At 45.5% G+C, this 24,687-nt stretch overlaps 1 protein-coding gene across 3 annotated transcripts in view; it reads right to left on the bottom strand.

Moving 5' to 3' along the window:
- Nucleotides 1-359: 359 nt before the first annotated feature.
- Nucleotides 360-24,687, bottom strand: part of LOC105507432 (cytochrome c oxidase subunit 7A-related protein, mitochondrial) — a 36,550-nt gene continuing 12,222 nt past the window's right edge. For 2 of the 3 annotated variants that reach the window (XM_011935920.1, XM_011935918.1), the window contains exons 2-3: nt 18,351-18,482; nt 15,617-16,482 (exon numbers count right to left, since the gene is read on the bottom strand). In XM_011935920.1, the coding sequence (XP_011791310.1) occupies nt 16,342-16,482; nt 18,351-18,482 (273 nt within the window). In that variant the 3' untranslated portion in view covers nt 15,617-16,341. Of the gene's footprint in view, nt 543-15,616; nt 16,483-18,350; nt 18,483-24,687 lie in introns of those variants that run through there. The other variant, XM_011935919.1, reaches the window with a different exon arrangement.

Raw genomic sequence — 24,687 nt, 5'->3', positions numbered from 1 at the left:
AGAATGCAGTTTTGTTTTGTTTGTATTTTTAGTAGAGACGGGGTTTCACTGTGTTAGTCAGGATGGTCTCGATCTCCTGACCTCGTGATCGACCCGCCTTGGCCTCCCAAAGTGCTGGGATTACAGGCATGAGCCACTGCACCTGGCCAGAATGCAGTTTTTCAAAAAGCATCCTTAACTTGAAAATAAACAACTTAACAATTCAGAAATCTGGTAGAAAACCTATAGGACACCACTTCTATGTCTCAAAGGACAAAAACATGAAGAAGTAGGCTGAAATAAAAGCAAGGTGCTCAATGATTAAAATATGGTCCAGCCCCATGACTAAATGCTATTCAATGAAAACAGTTAACACTTCATGTGTTTAACATGTATTAACTCAATCTTTTCAAAACACTAAATTCCATTATCTCCATTTCACAGATGAAGAAACTTGAGGTACAGAGAAGCCGACTGGCTAAGCTGTGAGTTGAAGCCAGGTACTCCCACCTCCAGAGTCTGCGCAGCCAGCTGCCATGCTCGTCCACTGTAGGTTATATGCACTGTAAAATAACAATGGTTGTTAATAAGAATGAAATCGGTTAAACTTCCAATAGAAGAATTTAAGACTGGCAGAAGAGAAGGTGATAATGAGGCTTTGGACTCTGAATCGTGTCAGAGTTGAAGGGGGGCTTATGCACAAATCCTTCCCTGCTATCCCTACAACCATAGCATGGGGCAGAGCAGCTGCCAGGCTGGTTCACTGTGGCACCTGCTGCCAGCAAATGCCTGCTCTTCTTGTCTTCTCTGACCTTGGGCACACAAGTCCTTAGTCCCCAGTGTTCGATTTAAACCTATTGGTGTGAAGACACCACTACCTTATTTTCCAGGCTTTGGGCAATTTCCATTTCACTGAGCTCAGCGTGGCAGCTTCTCTCCATCATTGGCCAAGTGCTTTTTCCACTTCGTCCTCGTTCCCCATCGCTCACTTCCTGTGGCAAGTGTTGGGAGGCTGGGCCAACTCCATGCTCAGCCACAGAACTTTGATCTTCCGTCTCTTCTCCCTTTTACCAACATAATCCTATAGGCCTGAAAATAGATTTTCCTGAGGAGCCATCCACTGACAAATGAATATGGACCACTGCTGATGATGACTATCTCAGTGGGATTCAACAAAATCGATTCCAGAGGCCGACATTGACTCCTGACAGGATGTCCTTTCATCAGATCTCATTGAAAGCACTGAGAAGCAAGTGAGTGCCTGACGAAAGGGAAAGGGCCTCAGGGAGGAAAAGGAATTTCCTAATATGCAAAGCCTGGTCATCCCATCCCATGCTTGACTGATCACAGTAACCAAGCCCTTGTGCCTCCTAGGAAAGATCACAGGAGACTCCGGAGCCTGCCACTGTCAACAGTGATGCCCGTTGGGCCGACACTGGGTTGGAATGACTTGATAATCTGGTTAGAAGCAGGGAAACCAGAAGCTGGAGCCGTCACTGTAGAGCTCTGTTTCAATTGACGAATGTAAGTCAGATGCCTTACAGCAGCTCCTCTTCTACGGAATTTAGTCTCTCTGCAACACACATTGTGTTGCTACCACCTTCAAAGTGGCAGCCAGTGTGAATCCTGGGGAGTTTGTGTGGAACTGAGGATCTAAAGGAGGCACCCATTCATCACATATATATTAAGAACCTGCCTAGGGCAAGGAACTGTGTGGGGCTCAGCAAGGAATCCCAAAATGTGAAAGAGTAGCCCCTGCCCTCACGGAGCCTACACTCTAGAAAGGTTGTAAAAACAAACTTTGTATATTTTAGAACTGGTTTAGAGCAAAGTCACGTTCCCTCAAAATTAGAAAATTGTAACTAGATGCTATAATGTATAATGGAAAATGTACAAAGTAAATTATTCCTAAGGAATCTTGGATTGGTCACCTACTGAAACCATCTACCCATTGCTTAAATTCTAGAATCAACACTCCAAAAGGCTGAATCTCAATATTTAAAAAGTGATGTTGCCACTTCTGGAATCTTCACAGAAAAACCAAGTGACGTGCAGCCCACACAGTGGAATACTACTTAGCAAGAAAAAGGGCTGTGGACACATGCACACGCGATGGTGCTCACGGGCAGGAGCACCAGTGACAAACAGCACATCTCAAAAGTTTACAAACTGCATCCCATTGATACACCACTCTTGAAATGACAAAACTACAGATATACAGAACACACTAGTGACTTCAGGGGACAGGGCTGGAAGGGAGGGGAGGCAACTACAAAGGGGTGGCACAAGGGGATTCCTCTGTGGTAGCGATGGGTAGGGTGGCCGCCGCACGAGTCTACATATGGGGTCGGATTCCACAGACTGTACACGGAACTGCTGAAAACAAGGAAGCCTGTGGTTTGGACTGCTGTGTCCTTCCAATGCCACTTTCCTGGTCTCATAGTTACGTAAGATGTCACCACTGGGGGAAGCAGAGGGAAGGGTTCATGGGACTCTACTATTTTTGCAACTTCCTGTGAGTCTCAAAAAATTTACATAATGATGTAGAAACTTTACCTTCTTTTTATGCTTTTGAAGGGAATATGGAGAAGAAAATAAGCCCTACTACCACAAAGCCTTTTGAAACTCTCCCTGTACCTGTGCACCTGCTGTGCTCCCCCAACAGGTCAGAGGGGGCAGTGCGGACCATGGGACCACGCGGTGCCCACTGGCTTTCTAGCGCCCACTCTGCTATCACAGGTCCCTGCAGGAGAACTCCTAGCATGGTGTGGCCATGAGGGAAGCCTAGGCAAGGGAGGGTCAGTCTGGGGTATGACTGTGAAGCTCAGCATCTGGGACCACAGGGATAAGAGATGACCGGGGAGCACTAAGAATTCATCTTCTGGTCCGCCCCTCTGATGACAGCTGGTTGATCCATAACGCTGCTCCCCATGCTCCTGGCACGCATGCAAGGCGGAGACAGCCTTTCCGTGTTTCTCTCCCGACCGCAGGGGCCACAGCACCCCTTCTCCCTCCTTGTTTTGCTTCTGGTTGATGTATCGTCGGTACTCACTCCTCCTCAGATGCCCTCTCCTGAAGCCATCCAGCCTCCGCCTTTCCTCGGGCGTCTGGGATGAATCAGCTTCCCTTATTCAGAATTAATCAAATGGAAAGGAAGAGCAGAGTTTCACTTTCTTCAGCAGAGCCCTCTCAAGACTGCTCCCGAATTGAGATGAGGTGACCAGGCTTTCTACGAGAGCAACAGGTCCTGGCTCTGTCGGCAAGATCTGTGTTAATGTGGCCTGCCCTGTGCTGCCCGTGAACATCTCCTCACCAGAATCACTAGCAGAAATGTTTGCCAGGCTTGGACATTTCCATGAAGAAGATGATTAACTCTGAGCGGAGCCAAGAATCCCCCAGATAGGACTCAGCCCTCCCCAAGACCCTGGAGCCTTGGTGTGATCCAACTCCATCCCCACCTGGCAGTCAGCCTGTCGGAGGGCCAGTGAGGAATCTGACAGCAGGGCTCTAACCACCGGCTATGGCGGAGAAGGCCTCAGGAAACAGTTTTCACTCACGGGGGAGAATTACTGCCTCCCATGAAAGCATTTTCCAGTGAGTGGAGGTGAGTTTAGGTGCTATCTGTGCAGAAGAGGTACCATCTCCTAGGTCTAGAAAGGAAAAAGAGAAGATGAAGGCCTTGCCCACATCCAATCCAAAGGGGAGAGACATCCTGGCGAGCTCTGCACATAAGAGAACGAGAGATTAGCTGTCCCCGCATCAGAGCGCCATTAAGGCCATCCCCTCTGAGCACTGGCTGGAGCCTGCATCACAATCACCAGTGTTTGCACTGGAAGCCATGGGCAACGCGACAGATTGTGAGGAAAGCCTGCAGATGGCTCCATTAATAAAGCTGCCGTTCACCACGCCAAAGCTGAAGTGGTTTCCATGGGAAACTCTCACATTAAAATAGAAGGAAGTTTTTTTTAAATCAAATTTTAGTAGTTAATTACATTTTTTTATTAAACATTATCAAGTTTAAACACAAAGATTTGCCAGGGAGGGCACTCAGGAAAGCACAGACGCGGCCGTTGGCACCGCCAGGAGCTGAGGGGTTTCTCGGGCACGGGACCCCCCAACGGCTCTTGCTCCTCCATGTCCTGATTCAACGCTAGGGTCCGTTCCACACCACTCACTCGAAGCGTGAGGGACACAACCCAGTGGTGAACCCAGAGGACTGCGGGGCGGCCTCCAAGGCCACAGGCCCCTCCAGAGCCGGCGCAGTGGCTTCAGCTCCGGGCGTGTGAGCGACACTGGCCGTCATCCTCGTCCTTGGAACCCCCTCCCCTCCTGCCACCATTCCTCTGGGTTTCTTTCTTCCCTCCTGCCCTTTCTCCCTCCTTTTATCCCTCCCTCCTTCGTTGCTTTCCTCCTTTATTTTTAACACTTTTAAAATGTATTACTTCCAATAAAGTGCAAAATCTCAGTGCAACGTGCACACGTATACACCCACACAGCCACCCCTGGAGGAAGACCTGGGATGCTGCCAGCACTCAGAAGTCGGCCTGGGACCTGCTCCTGGCAGGGGCTCCCACAGGGCGGCCTCCATTCTGACCTCCTGTCGCCACCGAAGATTTTGGTTTGGTTTTGGCTTTTACACGAACAGAACGCGAAGTGTGCTCTCTGTCGTGTCCGCCTTCCTCTGTTCACATGCTCCACGAGCCTCGCTGCTCTCTTCCTCTCCACCCACCTTGTTCAGTCTTGGTTATCCCCCCTTCTATTTCCTCACTCCCACACAACCCTCTGAACAGTGTCCAGACACCCCTGGTTTCCGCAGCCACTTGTATATTCGGTCTCGAGTTTTAACTCCAGTCCAGATCCCTCACCTTCTCCCCAGACCGAATGCCTATGGGATTCCTCACCTAGAGGACCCACAGGCAACCCACGTTCTCCAAAGAAACACGCCTGCTTGTTTACCCCTAGGTTCTGTACTCCCCTCCCCACTCACCCAGAAGCCAAGCTGCACCATCCTGGGGGTACCCCAGACGCCTCCTCCCCTCTACTGGGATGGGCAGTTGTCACGCTGGGTTCACTCTGCCTTCCTCGCGCCCTTGGGATCCATTCCTTCCTCTCGTGCCCTCGGCCCCCATCAGCTCTCATAACAACTCTTAATTATCAATTGTTGTGAGTCTTTTTCCTCTCCATTAGGTTCAAAAGAACCAAACCAACACAAAAACATCCCTGCTGGATCGGGTGGTTAGCCCCGACACACACCCTGCTCACCAGTCAGAGTCCAGCTTTCAGGCCCAGCCCCAGGAAGGTGCTCCGGAAGGCCTAAGCCTCTTACTCTCATCCTGGATCCTGCCTTTCCTCTCTTCTCCCCGACCCCCTAGGCGCACCTGAGATGCCCTCACACCTCAGTGCGTGCCTTCCCCACGTCCTCTGGTGGAAACCACCTACTCACGTGAGGTGCAAGTTCAACAGCGCCCCGGCGGGGGCTTCCCTGCCACTCCTCTTGCCTTCCCAGGGCCTGGCCCTGCACTGGGCCGCTCTGCTGCCCTCTGACTGCTCATCATTCTGCAAGCACAGGAGGCCAGGAGCAGTGTCGCCTTTCTCCGTGTCTCCACTGCACAGCACACTGCAGAAGGAATGATTTGTGCTTCAGGGGCTACTGATGGCAAAGGTGGGGCAAGTGGTCGGCACCTCTGACCTCTGTTCAGACCTAGAGCCAAAGAAAGAGAGCTCACCTCTGGCATCCTGGGTTTGAAGGGCCTGAAGTACCCCACCCTGCAGAATCCCACACTGGCTTAGAGATTCTGTCTTGGTTATAATGTGTCACACCCATAATCAATGGAGAAAACAGAAAAAATATGCTGGATGACAAGTTATGGGTGAGTCCTGCAGGGGGACACAGTGGTTTATGTCAGTCTTCCCTCCACCCCTCCTGCTGTGGCCACTAGACAGGAGCATGGAATGCTGGCCCTCAGGAGACTGAGGCTGTAGACAGGCCCTGATGAGGACTCGCATCTACCCCTTGGCAGGAGCAAGGCCACCCACACCCAAGGCATAAAGACTCAGAATAAGCTAGGTCATGACGTCGCAGGGGCAGCACACTTCCCTCCCAACCTGCCCAAGTCCCACCTGGGCAGACCATGCCTCACTTGGCACCCCAAGGCCTGCCCAAGCTTGCCTGGGCTGGGGGGCCTACCTGAAACACGCCTTAACTTCCTCTCCCACAGCCACGGGATTGCTTTTTGCAAGTCACATGGTTCAATCTAGCCAGCAGTGCTCCCCAAGCCTTCCTGATGCAGTGGGGACCCACACCCTTCGGCTCGAGGAACAGGTCCTGACTCGGAGTGATGGGTGGGGGGACACAAAGTTATAAAACCAACTTTCTTTTTTTTTTTTTTTTTTTTGAGACGGAGTCTTGCTCTGTCGCCCAGGCTGGAGTGCAGTGGCCGGATCTCAGCTCACTGCAAGCTCCGCCTCCCGGGTTTACGCCATTCTCCTGCCTCAGCCTCCGGAGTAGCTGGGACTACAGGCGCCCGCCACCTCGCCCGGCTAGTTTTTTTTGTATTTTTAGTAGAGATGGGGTTTCACCGTGTTAGCCAGGATGGTCTCGATCTCCTGACCTCGTGATCCGCCCGTCTCGGCCTCCCAAAGTGCTGGGATTACAGGCTTGAGCCACCGCGCCCGGCCAAAAACCAACTTTCTAAATGACCATTTGGTCAAGAGGACTTAGTTCCAGAGAAGGCAAGGGAACAGCCACCAAGTATAAACAAAGGCTGCCCTGTATAACTCAACTTTAATTAGAATGACAACTAATTGAAAGTAATGTAATGCTAGTTCATGAAAGGTTAATGGAATTCATGTTTTAGAAATGCTGAATGCAACACAGATTTGGTCAGAAACACAAATCTAACCTTTATTCACTTGAATTATTCGGTCAGAATCATTTCCTGGGAGCAAATCTAGTCTCTGGATGGCTCTAATCAAACACCACTGAACTTTGAAGACATCAACTCATTCAGCTGCAACTCAATTTTCAAATTAATCTGCCGCATAACGTAGAGGCTTTGTGGCCTAAGCAGGGGGCAGGCGGTAGGGGAAGATGGGCTTAGAGCCTCCCAGGTATGACCTGATTCTGGAGCATCTGACCTTCCCCACCCTCTCTAGTGGCGAGGCACTTCCGGAACTGGTGCCAGGCCTTCCAAGGAGAGGCTGAGCTGAGCAATCACGCCGCCTCCATGCTTGAGCTCAGGGCTCCACTCACAACTGAAGCCTAAGCCTGGTACAGCTGGAACCCTGAAGGGGGCACTGGACCAGGAGAGCCTGCCTCTTCCACCCTAGCCTAGCTGCCCTTCCCTGCTCTCCCCCTCTCCCTAGGAGAGCTGAGATGAGGGACTTGAGCTCTCTGCCTGGCAAGATGCCCTCAGAAACCACCCCAATTTGTGCACCCACTTACTTCTTTGGCCCTTCAGGCAGGCACCAGGTACAGCCCACACAGCCTCAGCGTCTCCTTCCCTGCCTTGGAAAACCCAGGTCCCTAACTCTGTCTGCTTTACTGTACAGCCCTTCCAAGGCTTCTTCCTCAAACCTTCTCTACCAACTGGGAGGCAACACCACCATTTCTCACAGCCTGGGGCAGCTTGGAATGTGATATTTGGAGTCAGCAAAGATTCCAATCTGGCTAGTACATGTTAGGCAGCGTAGAGACCTGTGCTTTGGCCCTGAGGTACAGCCATGTGACCATGACTAATCTATGTCATAGACGAGGTTGGAACAAGAGAAGGCAGGATGTCCCAGGAGGGCCGTGTCAGAACTCAAGGAAAAAAATACGACCTAAAGAATGCTCTTCCTGGCCATTCACCAGGCCCTGTTTCGGGTTTTGCAGCAGACTCCCACAGGAAGTCAGCTCCAGCAGCCTTGGAACCCTGAGCAGGCAGCACCCGGGCCCCCACCTGCCCATCCCAACACATCCTGCAGCAGCGCCACACCCGGGCACTGTGGAGCCCCAGAGGTCAGGAGGCCTGATTCCAGCTTATGCAAGTGGCAGTGGCTGATGGCAGAGAAGACTCCAAGTGATCGTCCCACTCCCCTCCTACCTCTGGAGGTGCTGAACCACCGTCACTGCTCTTGTTCACGTCATGAGAGCGAGAGTCAGCTGCTGCTGCCCTCCAGGCTACAGGGCCTGACCTGCTACCACCAAGGCATGATATGGGTTCCCAGAACAGCAGCCACAGCCAGGCTTCCCTCCACCACACACACCCGGGCAGCCGCCTCTAAAGCCACCAAACCCCGCCAGTCACACAGAGCTCCCAGATCAGAACAGGTGAAGGATAACTGCAGAATTCCTCAATAACAAGGTCATTTGCTAGCCACGTGGTCTATCAACCCTAAGAGGTGGAGAGACACCCTGAAAATGACCCTATGCATGATTCATCTCTGAGGATCCAGCACCGAATAGTGTGTGCTTCTGCACACTAATTAAATGTCCAGAATAACAGAGAATTAATGCAACTCCTTGAAGACGGTGGGTTAGGGAGTCCTTGAGGAGCCAAAGATACCGGCCAATGAACCCAACAAACGGAGCGCTAGGGACGAGCCCCACTTCTCAGCCAACCCGACATGGGCAGTTTGTGGTACTAAATAGTGACCCAACTTAGGAGGTGTGGAGTTAAAATGTCAAATGGATGTATTAAATCACTGGGACCAGGCAGTATCAGAATTTCTCAGCAACCAATTTTTATAGCCCCAGGTATAACCTCTAGCTATTGAAGACGAATGCGACAGAAAGTGAGAAGCTTACAAAGCTTTTGACTATGAGGAAAATGAGAACGAAGACGTGGGGATGAACAGACCTCAGTCTCAGACAAGCCAGGGGAGCCTGCCCAAGGCCACACACATGAAGGGAAGGAAAAAGCAGATAAATAAACGAAAGCTGGCCAGTGTTATCAAAGCCACACCAACCTTCACCTCACCCAGCAGCTTCACAGCAAAGTCACCCTGGATGAAGGGGTGGAGGAGGAGAGGGAAAGCTAGTCAGACCCCGAAAGGGAATCTGGCTGACAGAGCAAAGCGAGGGATAAGTAGGCACTGCTTCACAAGGACAAGTGTAAAGTAGCCAGGTTCAACTCTTCTTACCCTTGTGTACCTAAAAAAAAATTTACATCGATGCATATCCAAGCTTAATGCCTAACATTTTTCATCTTAAATTTAAATACTTGCAAAAAGTATAGTTTCTATTGTTAAAAATATTAGCTAAATTATTAAATCACTTCTAAAAGTATCCAATGGGATGTAAATTCCACTCAATTGGACACCCACCTTCATCTGGTTAAAAATACACATCTATACAACAGTCAGAAACCTCTGCTTCTATGCGTATTTCCATTCCACTCCCATACCCACAACGTTACCCCAAAATTTACCCTCATACAGCTTTAGGAATGAAAGTCTCCTTTTGCTCATGCATAATTCTCTGTAAAACTCTAAAACTGAAATTTGTTTAAATTTCCTGTGACCATAAACTCTAAGTGTTAGAAATATTTTTATTCTAGATTGAATTATTACAATTACTGTTAGTACATATTTGACCAAAACAAAGTATGAGAAAATCTGTCTTAGAATGCACTGCAGGCCCAGCGCGGTGGCTCACGCCTATAATCCCAGCACTTTGGGAGGCCGAGGTGGGCGGATCACGAGGTCAGGAGATGGAGACCATCCCGGCTAAGGTGGTGAAACACTATCTCCACTAAAAATACAAAAACTTAAGCCACGTGGTGGCGGATACCCGTAGTCCCAGCTACTCGGGAGGCTGAGGCAGGAGAATGGCCTGAACCCAGGAGGCGAAGCTTGCAGTGAGCCAAGACTGCGCCACTGCACTCCAGCCTGAGCGACAGAGCAAGACTCCGTCTCAAAAAAAAAGAATGTGTCACAATTAGAGGGAGCGAGCTGGTTCAGGTTTAAATGGATAATCTTGCTTACTATTAAAATAAGATAATTTCAACACAAATTCCATTCCCATTTTTATTTTTACAGATATAAGCACTCAAAAACCTTGTTTTCATAAACAGAAGGCAATGAAGTTTTGTGATAGCAAAATCACAATTCTTTGAACTCCTGAGTTATAACTGAAAGTCATGTGGTGATCTATTACCAAAATTATTTTTAGGCTGGGCATGGTGGCTCACACCTGTAGTCCCAGCACTTTGGGAGGCTGAGGCAGGCAGATCACCTGAGGTCAGGAGTTGGAGACCAGCCTGACCAACAAGGAGAAACCCCGTCTCTACTAAAAATACAAAAATTAAACAAGTATAGTGGCACACACCTGTAATCCCAGCTACTCGGGAGGCTGAAGCAGGAGAATCGCTTGAACCTGGGAGGCAGAGGTTGCAGGGAGGCGGAGGTTGCAGTGAGATGAGAACGCACCACTGCACTTCAGCCTGGGTGACAAAAGCGAAGCTCTATCTCAAAACAAAAACAAAAGCAAAAACAAAATTATTTGTAATGATCAAGTGACAACTTAGTTGGCTCCTCCTTCAGTTTTGTTAAAAACCTCTAAATTGCGGAAAAAAACCTGTCAGTCATTAGAGTCACATACTTCCTCAATGTTACCAATATTTGCACTTATTCCCACGTTGCCCTAGGGATGGTTTTCACTCTCCAGGGCAACACCCCTTGGTGGGACAAGAATGGCCGAGGGTCTGCCTTCCTTTCCGAGTGAAAGATCATCATACAGGACCCCCTTAAGCCAGGTGTGCTCTGCAGCAGCTTAATTTTAGGAGGTGTAATAGAGGATGACTTAAAATAATTCCCTTAAACTATCCTTGTGTGGGTACCCCAGGAAGTCTTTATACCCCCAGGGTCATGTGAACCCAGAGCACTGCTGTGAAGAGTGGGACTGCATTTACTCAGCATCGCGGCCTAACTGCATGGCCTGGAGGAGGTGAGTAGAGGGAACGACCCTGCATTAACAGCATCTCATCTAGACAGCACTGAGAAGAGACAAGCTGGTGAGAGGGAGGAGGCTCTTCCTCTGAGTAAACAAACCAACCTGGCAAGGGTTCAGGGTAATGTGCTTAGAAGGCATAATCCTAACTCTGAGAATACAGTGAAAGGTTCTGCACTGTCAGTTAACATCCAAGAATAGGACAGCCCAGACTTCTTGCCTGCATCTGCCCCCACAGCCTGGCACCAAACAGCTAACTGGCCCAGTGGGGGACACCTCACCCAGATGGGACAATAACATTCTCTCTCTCCTGGAATTTAGGGCATGTTGCCGGCAGCTGGACAACCATTTCCTTCCAAATCCAGTGAGAAACAGAGAAAGCTGGTCTGCAGAAACACAATTAAACAGCTGCATAATCAAGAGAGTGGCAGAAAGGACAGCTGCCTTGGACCCAAAGGCAGTCCTTGTGAGGCCCAGCTTCACTCAGGTTCTGAAAAATCTCCCTTTCTGTATCAGCTGGATTGAATGAACTTCTGGAACCTGCAATCAGAAGAGGTTTGGCTCAGACAGGAGTCACTAGAGACTATCCCTGAGGAAGTCAGCCCAGTAGACCAAAACATTCAGCATTATCAGTAAGTACTCTGGGCCAGGCAAGTGGCTCACATCTGTAATCCCAACACTTTGGGAGGCTAGGGCAGGAGGATTGCTTGAGGCCAGGAGTTCAAGACCAGCCTGGGCAACACAGCTGCAAGGCCTCATCTCTACCAAAAGCATGTTGCAGCAGCGCCTATAGACCCACTACGTAGGAAGGTGAGGTGGATCACTTGAGCCCAGGGAGTCAAGACTACAGTGAGCCAATACCAAGCCACTGCACTCCAATCTGGGCGACAGAGTGAGACCCTGTCTCAAAAAAAGAAAAATGAAATTACCTTTTCATTATATAGAGTGATGCTGAGTATCTTTTTTTAAAAAATGTTTTATTCTTTTTAAAGATAAGTTGTATTTCCTTTTTTTATGAGCTATCTATTCATGTACTTTGCCCACTTATCTCTAGAATACCTTTTTTTTTTTTTAATTCTTTAGAGACTGGCTCTTGCCCTGTCACCCAGGCTGAAACGCAGTGGCACAATCTCAGCTCACTGCAGCCTTGAATCCTGGGCTCAGCTGATTCTCCTGCCTCAGCCCTTTTTGTATTTTTGTAGAGACGTTTCACCATGTTGCCCAGGCTGGTCTTGAACTCCTGAGCTGAAGTGGTCTGCCACCTCAGCCTCCCAGCATGCTGGGATTATAGGTGTGAGTTATGGCGCCCGGCCTAGTAAGGCAATTTAAACCACAAAGAAATGTTATCACTTAGAGGATTGGCAAAGATAAAAAAGTTTGGTAATATTTTATGTAGCCAAAGGTGAAGAGAAACAGGCACTCTCAATGCTGCTAGATAGGAATGTCAACCAGCACTATATTTTTTTAGTAATTAGCACTACTGAAACTGGAAAATGCACATCCCCCTCACCCACTAAATCTCACGTCTAGAAATGGTCCTAGAAATATAGCCAACATTGTGTTAAATGACAGCTAAAGATGATGCATTCAAGTCAGATTTATAAAAGCAAAAAATGTGAAACTGAATACCCTTCAAGAAGAGACTAAACTATGGTACATTCATAAAATAAAATCCAATGTAGAAAAATGAAACAGAACAATCTCTAAGCTACAAGTGAGATCTGGAAGGTATACTACCTACCATTAGGCAAAAATAAAACAGTGAAGAAAATGCATCGGCCGGGCATGGTGGCTCACACCTGTAATCCCAGCACTTCGGGAGGCCAAGGCAGGCGGATCACCTGAGGTCAGGAGTTCAAGACCAGCCTGACCAACCCAGAGAAACTCCATCTCTACTAAAAATACAAAATTAGCCGGTTGTGGTGGCGCATGCCTGTAATCCCAGCTACTCGGGAGGCTGAGGCAGAAGAATTGCTTGAACCCGGGAAGCAGAGGTTGCAGTGAGCCGAGATGGTGCCATTACACTCCAGTCTGGCAACAAGAGCAAAACTCCATCTCAAAAAAAAAAAAAAGAAAAAGAAAAAGTGTGTATATATATTCATAGAATATACCTGATAATAAACAGAGGAAACTGAGGTAAGGAAAACACAAGGTCAGCATGGAAGCCATCTTGTCTGTCACAAAGTAGGGAGGTGATCAAAGCCTGATAGGAGATGCTCATAGAACACAGAAGCCACATTTCAGCATCGAAATAAATAATGACAGAGATGCTTATTATACATCAAATTAGGAAATTCAGTCAAATTTCTTTAAAGGCTCATCTTCACAGAAGAAATATCAAAAATGCAGAAGGAATGACAACAGAAGAAATCACTTTACAACCACCTTAGTAATAATTCAGTCAAGAATGACCAGTGAACACAGAATGCAAACTGCTAAGGAAACGATATTCCCAGTCTCAATATCACCCCTCAGGCTACTTATTAATTGCAAAGGGGAAAGGGTATCAACTTGACAAGGGAGAAATCTGGCAGACACAACTTCGAATCACCAATAATGGTGAAGCAGAGGTGATACAAGCTGGTATCAAGTACCACCTGACATAATGAGGACACCGTATCACCTATAAAGAATTCCTGACAAAAATGTTTAACCTGAAACCACAATGAGACATCCAACAAATCCAAGTTGAGGAATGTCCTACAAAACAACTAACCTGGACTCTTCAAATAGGTCACTATCAGGAAGAGCAGTGGGGACTGACTATTCTGGATAAAAAGAGACTAAAGAGTCACAACATGCCAGGCACAGTGGCCCACACCTGTAATCCCAGCACTTTGGGAGGCTGAGGCAGGCGGATCACGAGGTCAGAAGATCGAGACCATCCTGGCCAACATGGTGAAACCCCATCTCTACTAAAAATACAAACAATTAGCAGGACATGGTGGTGTACACCTGTAGTCCTAGTTACTTGGGAGGCTGACTCAAGAGAATCGCTTGAACGTGGGAGGCAGATTGCAGTGAGCTGAGATCATGCCACTGCTCTCCAGCCTGGAGACAGAGTAAGACTCCATCTCAAACAAACAAAAAAAGTCACAATAACTAAATGCAATGTATGATCCTTGGCTGAATCCTGGACCCAAAACAAAAACAAAAATGAACTGCATCTGCTGGTGAGAATGTTAAATGGTACAACTGAGTTGGAAACAGTCTGACAGTTCCTCAAAATGTTAAACAGTTATCATATGACGCAAGAATTCCACTCCTAGGTAGATAACCAGGAGAAATGAAAACGTATGTCCACGTAAAAATTTGTTCACTATTGCTCATAGCAGCATTATTCATAACATCCCCAAAGTGGAAAGAACTCAAATGTCCATCCATAGATGAGCAGATAAACAAAATGCGGAATATCCATTCGATTGAATACTATTCAGCCATAAAAAAGAATAAAGTATCAATTCATGCCACAACATGGATAAGCCTTAAAAACATGACACTGAGAGAAGCCAGTCACATATATCACACATCATATGATTATATTTATATGAAATGTCCAGGAAAGACAAATCCATAGAGACTGAAAATAGATGAGTGCCTGCTTTGGGCTGGGAGGTGGGAGTTGGGGAGAGAAGGCAAGTGATTGCTAATGGGTACAGGGTTTCTTTTTAGGGTGACAGAAGTGTTCTAAAATTGATTCTCGTGGTGGCTGTACAACTCCAAATACAGTAAAAACCAATGATTTGTATACTTTAGGTGAACTGTACAGTATGTAAATTATATTCCAATAAAGCTGTTATTTTTAAAAAAACACAACTATAAAGAACTCATTATTAGAACAACTGGGGAAATTTGAAAGTAAACTATATATTAGATGATAGTATTGTTATAAATGTTAACTTTATTGAGTCTGACAACTGGGTTCTGGTTATAAAGGAACACATGTCCTTACTCAGGAGATACTTGCTAAAGTCTTTATGGCTGATTTATAATTCCATAACAATCTTAAGTGATTCAACAAAAACCAGATCTGTGTGTGTGCACGTATGTATTGTGTGTGCCTGTGTGAGAGAACAAGAAAAAGCAAAGGTGCCAATATATTGATAACTGGTGATCTAAGTGAAGGATATACAGGTGTATATTGTACTATGCTTAGTCTTTCTGTAGTCTGAAAATTTTCAAAATAAAAATTTGGGGGAAATACCAGAGAATAAAATTTAGATTTGCATATATATATATATATATACACACACACACACACACACACACACACATATATATATATATCACTGCATGGCCGCTACTGAGTATTTTCAAATCACCATATTTTATCCTGAGCAAGAGGTCACTGTTCTGTGCTATGGTAAGATACAAATCATTCCTTCATATATAATAAAACTCCACCTTTTTTCAAAATTAATATAGGGTAAGTGAAGTCTACCAATCATGACAGCAAAGGAAATTAGTGTCTAAATGAACTGTGAGTTACAGGCACATTTCACTAAGGGGCAGGCAGGTTTTTATAAAAAACCATACGGTAATCATCAATATGCCATTAAGACTCCTATTATAAGACTTTTAGGAATCATTTTGTAAAGATTATCTGGTGCCTAATTAACAAGAAAGAAATTAGACTCAGGTTTAAGATGCTGCTGGTGTTCTGAAATTACTCTGAAAGGTCATTCAAAGAACTTCAAACTTAAAATGTTTCATTCGTGTATTTATTCCACAGTCAAAATAAATCATAATTAAAAGCTATAACATTTTAAAAGATAAAGGAAAATTTGTGGCACAGGTGCATTAACAAAACAGACACCAGTCTAAAGTGCAACACTAAACAGGTGTTCTCTGTTCCCGTGGTGGAGTAAATACACACAATTACACATAAGATTTCACTGAAGATAGGAGATGAGGCAAATAACCCTTTGAAATTAACTGTCCAACGAATAGAGGCAGGCTACATTAATTTAACATTTTACTGCAAAATGGAAAAAATCCCCGAGGCAACTAACTCAAACCCCTCATTGCATGCACATGACTTTGGCTTCTGTGTTCTTTCCACAGCCACATCCAAATCCAGAAGTCTTCTGCACCTCGTGCTCAAAAATGCAACCTCAAGTCCCTGAGGTCCTCAGCACAGACTGACGTTAACAAGCCTGTGTGCAGCCTGTAAATTCATCTAGAATCTCCAGGGAAATCAGGAGCACAAACACAGAGCAAAGCACCATTTCTTTAAACAATGGCTTCAACTGTCGAATGAGCTCTGACAAGCCATACGCATTTCATAAACAAACCAAATCATCTTCATATCTTCCTATTTTTCTTGCAAAAATATTAAGCCATCCAAGTAAAAAAAAAATTTTAATTTAACAATGAAAAAGGAAATTCAAAGGGTTTATGCCAAAAAACAAACCAGTCCTCTGCAGCCTAACTCATTTGTTTTTAGGCTGCGAAGCCATGTAGAGGGCGATCAGGCAGTAGATGGTCCCTCCCACAGTCAGCGCCATGGTAGTCCGGTAAAGCATTTGGTCAGGCAGGCCTCGTTTCAGGTAGACGGGCACACCATCAGCTTTCTTGAAAGCAAGAATTAACAAGGGCATGGTTGAGAAGAAAAATATTTTACAATTTTATTCTTTAAATAAAAAAAAAAAAATTTGTCTACTCTGTAAGTAATTCATCAAAGTGACAGTGGGAAAAGCCCCAATCCATGAAACACTAGATGTTCCTAAAAATGTAGCTAAAGCTTGTAAATCCAAAGTCATTCTCCAAAATGCTGCCTCAGGGAACATGCATGCAAAAGATTCCAAATGTCTAAGACATTTATCATATATTGCTTAACTGGAGCATTGGTGCATTTTTTAAAAGGCAAAGGTAACCTGTAGCTAAAAGAAGTGCAGGCAGGAGAGGCTGGGCGCAGTGGCTCACACCTGTAATCCCAGCACTTTGGGAGGCCGAGGCAGGCAGATGGCTTGAGCCCAGGAGTTCAAGACCAGCCTGGGCAACACGGCAAAACCCTGTCTCTACAGAATAACTAAAATTAGTCAGGTGTGGTGGTGTGTGCCTGTAGTCCCAGCTATTAGGGAAGTTGAGGTGGGAGGATCACTTGAGCCCAAGAGGTCAAGGACGCAGTGGGCCGTGAGTGGGCCGTGAGTGTGCCACTACACTCCAGCCTGGGCGACAGAGTAAGGCTCTGTGTTAAAACAGATAAAAAGAGGTGCTGGCACGAGAAACGTTCTCCATTTAGTTTGGCTTCTGATCGTAAGTGGATGGGATTGGAGTACTTCATGTCAATAAAAAGGATCAAGTCCATTTGGGATTCGACTGCCCTCTTTCCGTCACACTGTTAAACCCCATTTAATAATCAAATTCCATGAGATATTTAAATCATCATCATCATCATCATCATCATCATCATCTTAGAGACTGGGTCTCACTCTGTTACCTAGGCTGGAATGCAGTGGCTCAATCACAGCTCACTGCAGCCTGAAAATCCTGGGCTAAAGTAATCCTCCCGCCTCAGCCTCTGGAGTAGCTGGGGTTACTTACAGATGCGTGCCAACACACTCAGCTAATTTTTTTTGTAGAGACAGGGTCTCGTTATGCTGCCCAGGCTGATCAAGCAATCCTCCTACCCTGGCCTCCCAAAGTGTTGGGGCTGCAGAAGTGAGCCACCGCACCTGGCCTGTTTAACTCATATTTTGCAGTGTCCAAAATTCCTCCCCACTGCACCCTGAGATTCTAAATGCTCTCTCAAACCTTACTTATCAGATACAAAGAGATTAAACTGATCAAAACAAAAGTGCTCTATCCTCAAGATGGGTCTGGACCTGGACTACTTCTGAGGAGGGGAAGCTACCTTACAGCAACAGCAGTAGCAAGCACTGCCATGGCACCGAAGATTTGGTCAGGTCACTAACTTCTCAATCACTTGCAGGTAGATTCACTCTAATAATATTTTCAATTCCGATGCTCGCTTCTCTGTTGATATGCAAACCCATAAGCACCTCCTCTACTTTCAGCAATAGCTCAGTGAATTTTAATATCAAGCAAGCAAAGAACAATTAGAAAAAAACTCACTGCCAAGTCACTACATGTGTCACAAAGTCAAATATATACATTGGGTTATTCAGTTATACAGGCTATTCAGTTATAGAGGCTATTCCTTCTTCCACGCAATAAATGATCAAGAGCTATTCATGCCATTTCAAAACCCTCATACCCTTAAATACTAATGAGGAAATTAACCACCCTCCCCTCTTTTATCAGTATCTACCTATATAAAGTTCTATTCGTTTATGGCTCAAACTAAAATCAAGAGAATACTACTTAAAGAAAAAAGAAGGAGAGTGGATAGTAAACTAGATTAAGATTTCGTTTCATAAGGCATTTTTTAAGCCTATGTATTTCACAGGCTTCTCTGTTGTAGAGTATCTTTCCTCACCTGGAAAAACTTCTGTAGCTCTGGAACTCTGTTTTTCCCAGCATAGTCATACACTGTGGAATCGGAGGTCAGTTTAGTTGGTGTGGCAAATATGATAGGTGGTGCTTCTGTGGAAACCACAGGCTTTAATCCCTGTAGAGAAAAAAAGGAAAATGGCAAGTTGAAAGTATGTCTGAGGAGACTGTCTGGAATAGTGGAGGCAGCCATTCAACCACGAGACAGAAAGAAAATCTCTCCGACTTTCCCAGAGCAAACTCTGTCAAGAACCCCTTGCCATTATGATTGCAGGGGGAGGGGGAGGGTCAGGGGGACGACAACAAAGGCCCAACCTGAGCTTCCAGAAATACCTGGTGTGTCTTATCTTCTTAGCAAACCAGTAAAACATTTATAATCTGTTAGGAACTTGTCATTAGCTTTTATGAGGAATCTGTCTGCCCCTTTTTTCTTCCAAATGAAGAGCTAATCTAGTAACATGGAATGTCTAACCCCAGAACGGACTTCAGAAACTTTTCCCAACACACAATAAAGAAATATTCAACGTGGAACAGCCTTACTGGTTTAAAACAAAACTAAACAAACAAACAATACTTGCCTTCAAGGACCAGAACACAAAATCAAAACAAAAAATTTTTTGAAATGAACTTTTCAGCATAAATAAACCCATAACTGAAAACACATATAGTAAAAATTTAAACAAGGTGAAGGGGGAGGAAGTACTGATACATGCTACAACATGTATAAGCCTCTAAAACATTATGCTGGGTCAAAGAAACCAGTCCCAAAGACCACATACTGTATGATGCCATTCATAGGACAGTCTGGAAGAGGGAACTGTAGAGACAGAAGGTAGGTTAATGGTTGCTTCAGGTGGGGGCTTGGGAGCTAGGGAGGTAACAGTTAAAAGGTACATTGGTATCCTTTTGACGTGATAAAAAACGCTCTAAAATTAACTGTGGTGGTAGTTGCGTATATCTGTGAATACACTAAAAACCCCTAAATTGTACCCTTTAAATGGGCATATTGTATGCTATGCAAATTATATCTCAATAAAGCTGCTTTAAAAAAAGGGGGGTAGCTCTGGTTTTTTTATCTTAAAGGAGTAAACCTACAGTGACAAATACATAGAGTAATCCAAAATAACCTGTAAATTAAAATAAGGAGCTAAGAGTTATAAGCCAATAAAAATCATCCTTTTATTTAAATTCTAACTAAGAAAAATAAAAATTTAGGGTCAGAAAGCAGAATTCAAACCCAGCCTTTTCCTTTCACAAAGAAGGAAACCTCTTGCCCAAATACAGTCATCAGTCCACTGATTCTTGTCTCAAAGAAATCTAAATTTACCTATAATCGACAGGGCCTATTATAAACATTAGATATTGAAAACCTCAATGCTACTCCCACCAGGCAAGCATGAGATGAACAGGGCAATAAAAAAAGCATTAAACTTGGCTTCTCTTTCTTCTGACACAGTACAGTAAATGGGAATGAACCATGGCCTGTTTTCTGTAATGTATTCATTCATTCAACATTTATTACTGATCACTAACTCTGCACTACAATAAATAAGATCACCACAATCTCAGCCACCATGGATATTAACGTTATAAACCAACAGCAGCTAATATCTATTTAACCCTTGTGAAGTGTCAGTATTATGTTAAACATTTCATATGCATTATCTCACTTAATTCTGACAGCAACCCTATGAAGATATTACTATTCCCATTTTTCAGAGGAAAACAGTGGAGAGAGAATAACTTGCCTTAGATCAAATAGTGAAAAGCGAGTCAAGTTTTCAAACTCACGCCTTTTTCAAGTCCAGAGCCCTGGCTTTTAAGTATTCCACAACTCACACCCCACCCTCCCCCATCAACTATTGCTTAAAAACAACAGCCCATTTAAAGAGAAAGTTTGGTCAGTAAGATGTCGGCCTACCTTCAGAAATATAACACACTCAAAACAGAGACTCAGAGGAGTCAGAGAGGCAAACAGAGGCTCTACTATCAAGATCAAAAGGCTAACAAGGATCGTGGTTTGAACTGGATACAGAATGTCAGATACTCCTTTATATCATTCTGTGAGCTCACCATATTTTCTCCTTGAAATAACCATTTCTTCTTGAATGCAAAAATGTAAAAACCCTTTCTACCAACGATCTACAAAAATGGTTTGAAAGTAAATTCATGTTTCGACAGGACTAATGTGAGAGTATTTTTGAAGGGATTATATTTGTTTGTCCAACCATGCAGTGATTCAAAACTACAGCAAAGTTTTTGAACAGTATCATCTGAAAACAGGAATATCAACCATCTTAATTTTAAATTAATTCCGTATTTTCCTTTATAATATTGTAAAAGTTTATAGAATTGAAGTTACCTATAATCTCATTATCTTATCCCATTAATTGTTGTAAATTGTAAATTTTCCTCCACTGTTTATTCAGGTTTAATAGTCAGTGTAAAGTCCTACATTCTGCTCTTTTTTTTTTTTTGAGACGGAGTCTTGCTCTGTTGCCCCTGGATGGAGTGCAGTGGCACAATCTCTGCTCACAACAACCTCCACCTCTCAGGTTCAAGCCATTCTCCTGTCTCAGCCTCCTGAGTAGCTGGGACTACAGGTACGTGCCACCACGCCCAGGTAATTTTTGTATTTTTCATAGAGACGGGGTTTCGCTATGTTGGCCAGGCTGGTCTCGAACTCCTGACCTCGGGTGATCCACCAACCCTGGCCTCCCAAAGTGCTGGGATTACAGGCATGAGCCACCACACCCGGCCCATTCTGCCTTTTTTCCTTTTTGAGCCAGGCTCTTGCTTTGTCACCCAGGCTGGAGTGCGGTGGCACGATCCTGACTCACTGCAGCCTCCAATTCCCAGGCTCAAGTGATCCTCCCGCCTCAGCCCCCTGAGTATCTGGGACTACAGGAAAATGTCACCACACCTGGCTAAATTTTTAATTTTTTGTAGACAGGGTCTGGCTATGTTGCCCAGGCAAGTCTTGAACTCCTGAGCTCCAGCGATCCTCCCACCTGAGCCTTCAAAGTGCTGGGATTACAGGTGTGAGCCATCAAGCCCAGCCTCATTCTGTTTTTGTTTATAATAATAAGTTTTTCAACTTTCCACAGTCTTTGTAACTATCAAATTCATTTTATTTATTTATTTATTTATTTATTTTTGAGGCAGGGTCTCACTCTGTTGAATTTAATCTTCGGAACAACCCTATAAATAAGTTATGATCAGCCCATGTTACAGCTGATTAAAACAATGCTCAGAGCTCCCATAAGGAAGATGGGATTCAAACTCACGTTTTTATTACACCGTACTATCGGTAACTCGGCTGTTCTGGTACCACAGGAAAAGGTAGTGAACACTCCTAATGTTTCCAGGCAGCTGGATCACTAGCACTAGGCTTCTCAAGATTGGAAATGACCAGGAAGCTTTGTCTACAGGAGAGGATTCGGCATAAATCTCTTCACCTCTGCCTACTCCAAGACCACAAGAACTGTCAGTCTCAAACATGTCCCTCCTCATCACAAGCACGACAGTGCCAAAATTCCAGGCACTCAGGCCAAAACCTTGGAAATATTCTTTTTTTTTTTTTTTTTTGAGATGAAGTCTCACTCTATCATCCAGGCTGGAGTGCAGTGGCGCATCTTGGCTCACTGCAACCTCCACCTCCTGGGTTCAAGCGATTCTCCTGCCTCAGCCTCCCATGTAGCTGGGACTACAGGTGTGTACCACCACACCCAGCTAATTTTTATATTTTTAGTAGAGACAGGGTTTCACCATACTGGTCAGGCTGGTCTTGAACTCTTCACCTCAGGTGATCTGCCCACCTTGGCCTCGCAAAGTGCTGGGATTACAGGCGTGAGCCTCCGCGCCTGGCCAAAACCTTGGAAATATTATTGACACCTCTCCCTCATACACTGCAAATCCTTTTGGCTCTACCTTCAAAATATATTCAGAATCTGACCACTTCTCACCTACCTCCACCAATTCACACTCCAGTCTAAGCCCCTGGATTTCTACAACAGCCTCCCAATTGGTCTCTCGGCTTCCACTCGTTTGCTGCCCTGAAGTCTACTCTTATTACAGCAACCAATGATTTCATTAAAACACAGAACGTCACCAGTCAGCTCAAACCCTCCAAAAGGCCTCCTATCTCACTGAGTGACCCCTAAAGTTCTCACAATGACTTTCAGAGCTCTACAAAGTGCATCCCTTTCTTAGTCCCTCTTATTTTTTATTTTTTGAGACAGGGTCTTGCTCTGTCATTCAGGCTGGAGTGCAGTGGTACAATCACAGCTCACTGTAGCCTCGGCCTCCCGGGCTGAAGGAACCCACCCACCTCAACCTCCTGAGTCACTAAGATGACAGGCGTGCACCACCACATCCAGCTAATGTTTTAAAAAATTTTAGGCCGGGCGCGGTGGCTCATACCTGTAATCCCAGCACTTTGGGAAGCCAAGGCAGGGGGATCACCTGAGGTTGGGAGTTCAAGACCAGCCTGACCAACATGGAGAAACACTATCTCTACTAAAAATACAAAATTAGCTGGGCAACAAAAGCAAAACTGTATAAAAAAAAATTTTTTTTTTTGTAGACAGAGTTCCTCTATGTTGGCTAGTCTCAAACTCCTTAGCTCAAGCAGATCCTCCAGCCTCAGCCACCCAAAGAGCTGGGATTACAGGCACGAGCCACTGCGCCCCAGCCTAGCCCCACTTTTTTTTTTTTTTTGAGACGGAGTCTCACTCTGTTGCCCAGGCTGGAGTGCAGTGGCCGGATCTCAGCTCACTGCAAGCTCCGCCTCCCGGGTTTATGCCATTCTCCTGCCTCAGCCTCCCGAGTAGCTGGGACTACAGGCGCCCGCCACCTCGCCCGGCTCATTTTTTGTATTTTTTAGTAGAGACGGGGTTTCACTGTGTTAGCCAGGATGGTCTCGATCTCCTGACCTCGTGATCCGCCCGTCTCGGCCTCCCAAAGTGCTGGGATTACAGGCTTGAACTACCGCGCCCGGCCGCCCCACTTCTATCATTCCCCTCCTCCTCCCCAGCCCACTGATCTAGCTCCAGAAACCTCCCAAGCACAGCTGTGTTCTCTCTGCCTAGAATGCTCTTCTCCAGGCATCCACGTGGCTTATACCCTCACGTTCTTCAGGTTTTTACCCATCCCTATAAGCCACCTTCTCAGTGAGATCTTTCCGACCAGCCTTTCAAAAACCGCATGTCCTCCCCCTTGCCCTACTAACAACTTACCCTCTTTATTTTTCTCCACAGCACTTAATCACCACCTAACATACTACGTTTTACTTTGCTTACTGTGTCTCCCCCACTACAACGGAAGCTCCATGAACACAGGATTTAGGCACATCTTGCTCACTGCTCCTATATTCCAAGTCTTAGAAAACCAACTGGCAGAGAAAGCGCATTCACTAAATACATGCAGAACGTCCAAATAAACTAAAGAAGGCTATAGCTTCACCACAATGTAGGTTTCAGTATCTCAAAAACAAAGTCTGATAAATTGGTATTTGATGGCAGGGCATCCACAATTCCCACAGCAGTAAGAAAATAACTGAAAGCTGTTCTTATAATAAGCGGACAGGCCGGGTGTGATGGCTCATGCCTGTGGTCCTACAGCTTTGGGAGGCTGAGGTGGGAGAATCATTTCACTCAGGAGTTTGAGATCAGCCTGGGCAACAAAGTGAGACCTTATTTCTACAAAATATCAAAAAAGTAGTCAGGTACAGTGGTGCACACCTATGGTCCTAGCTACTTAGGAGGCTGAGGTGGGAAGATGACTTGAGCCCAGGTGGTCAAGGCTGTAGTGAGCCATGATCATGCCACTATACTCCAGCCTGGGCGACAGAGACCCTGTATCAAAATAAAATTAAAAACAAGTAGACCATATATCAAGAAAAATCACATACTTTACTTTTTAATACTGAATCTCTTAGCTGCTTAAATAAGCCCACCTCCAAAATTAAGAACCATTCAACCTTAACCACGTTTAGTAATTGAGTTTTTCCTAGTTTATTTCAATTGCTCCAAATTTTTAAAGAGAAAAGTAAACACGCCGGGCCCAGTGGCTCACGCCTGTAATCCCAGCACTTTGGGAGGCCGAGGCCGGCGGATCACGAGGTCAGGAGATCGAGACCATCCTGGCTAACACGGTGAAACCTCATCTCTAATAAAAATACAAAAAATTAGCCGGGTGTGGTGGCGAGCACCTGTAGTCCCAGCTACTGAGAAGGCTGAGGCAGGAGAATGGTGTGAACCCGGGAGGCAGAGCTTGCAGTGAGCTGAGATTGCACCACTGCACTCCAGCCTGGACGACAAAGC

Source organism: Colobus angolensis, unplaced genomic scaffold (genome assembly GCF_000951035.1).
Source record: "Colobus angolensis palliatus isolate OR3802 unplaced genomic scaffold, Cang.pa_1.0 Scaffold15, whole genome shotgun sequence".
NCBI lineage: Eukaryota > Metazoa > Chordata > Mammalia > Primates > Cercopithecidae > Colobus > Colobus angolensis.
Note: the sequence above shows the minus strand (reverse complement) of the source record. Positions and strands in the feature narration are given on the sequence as shown.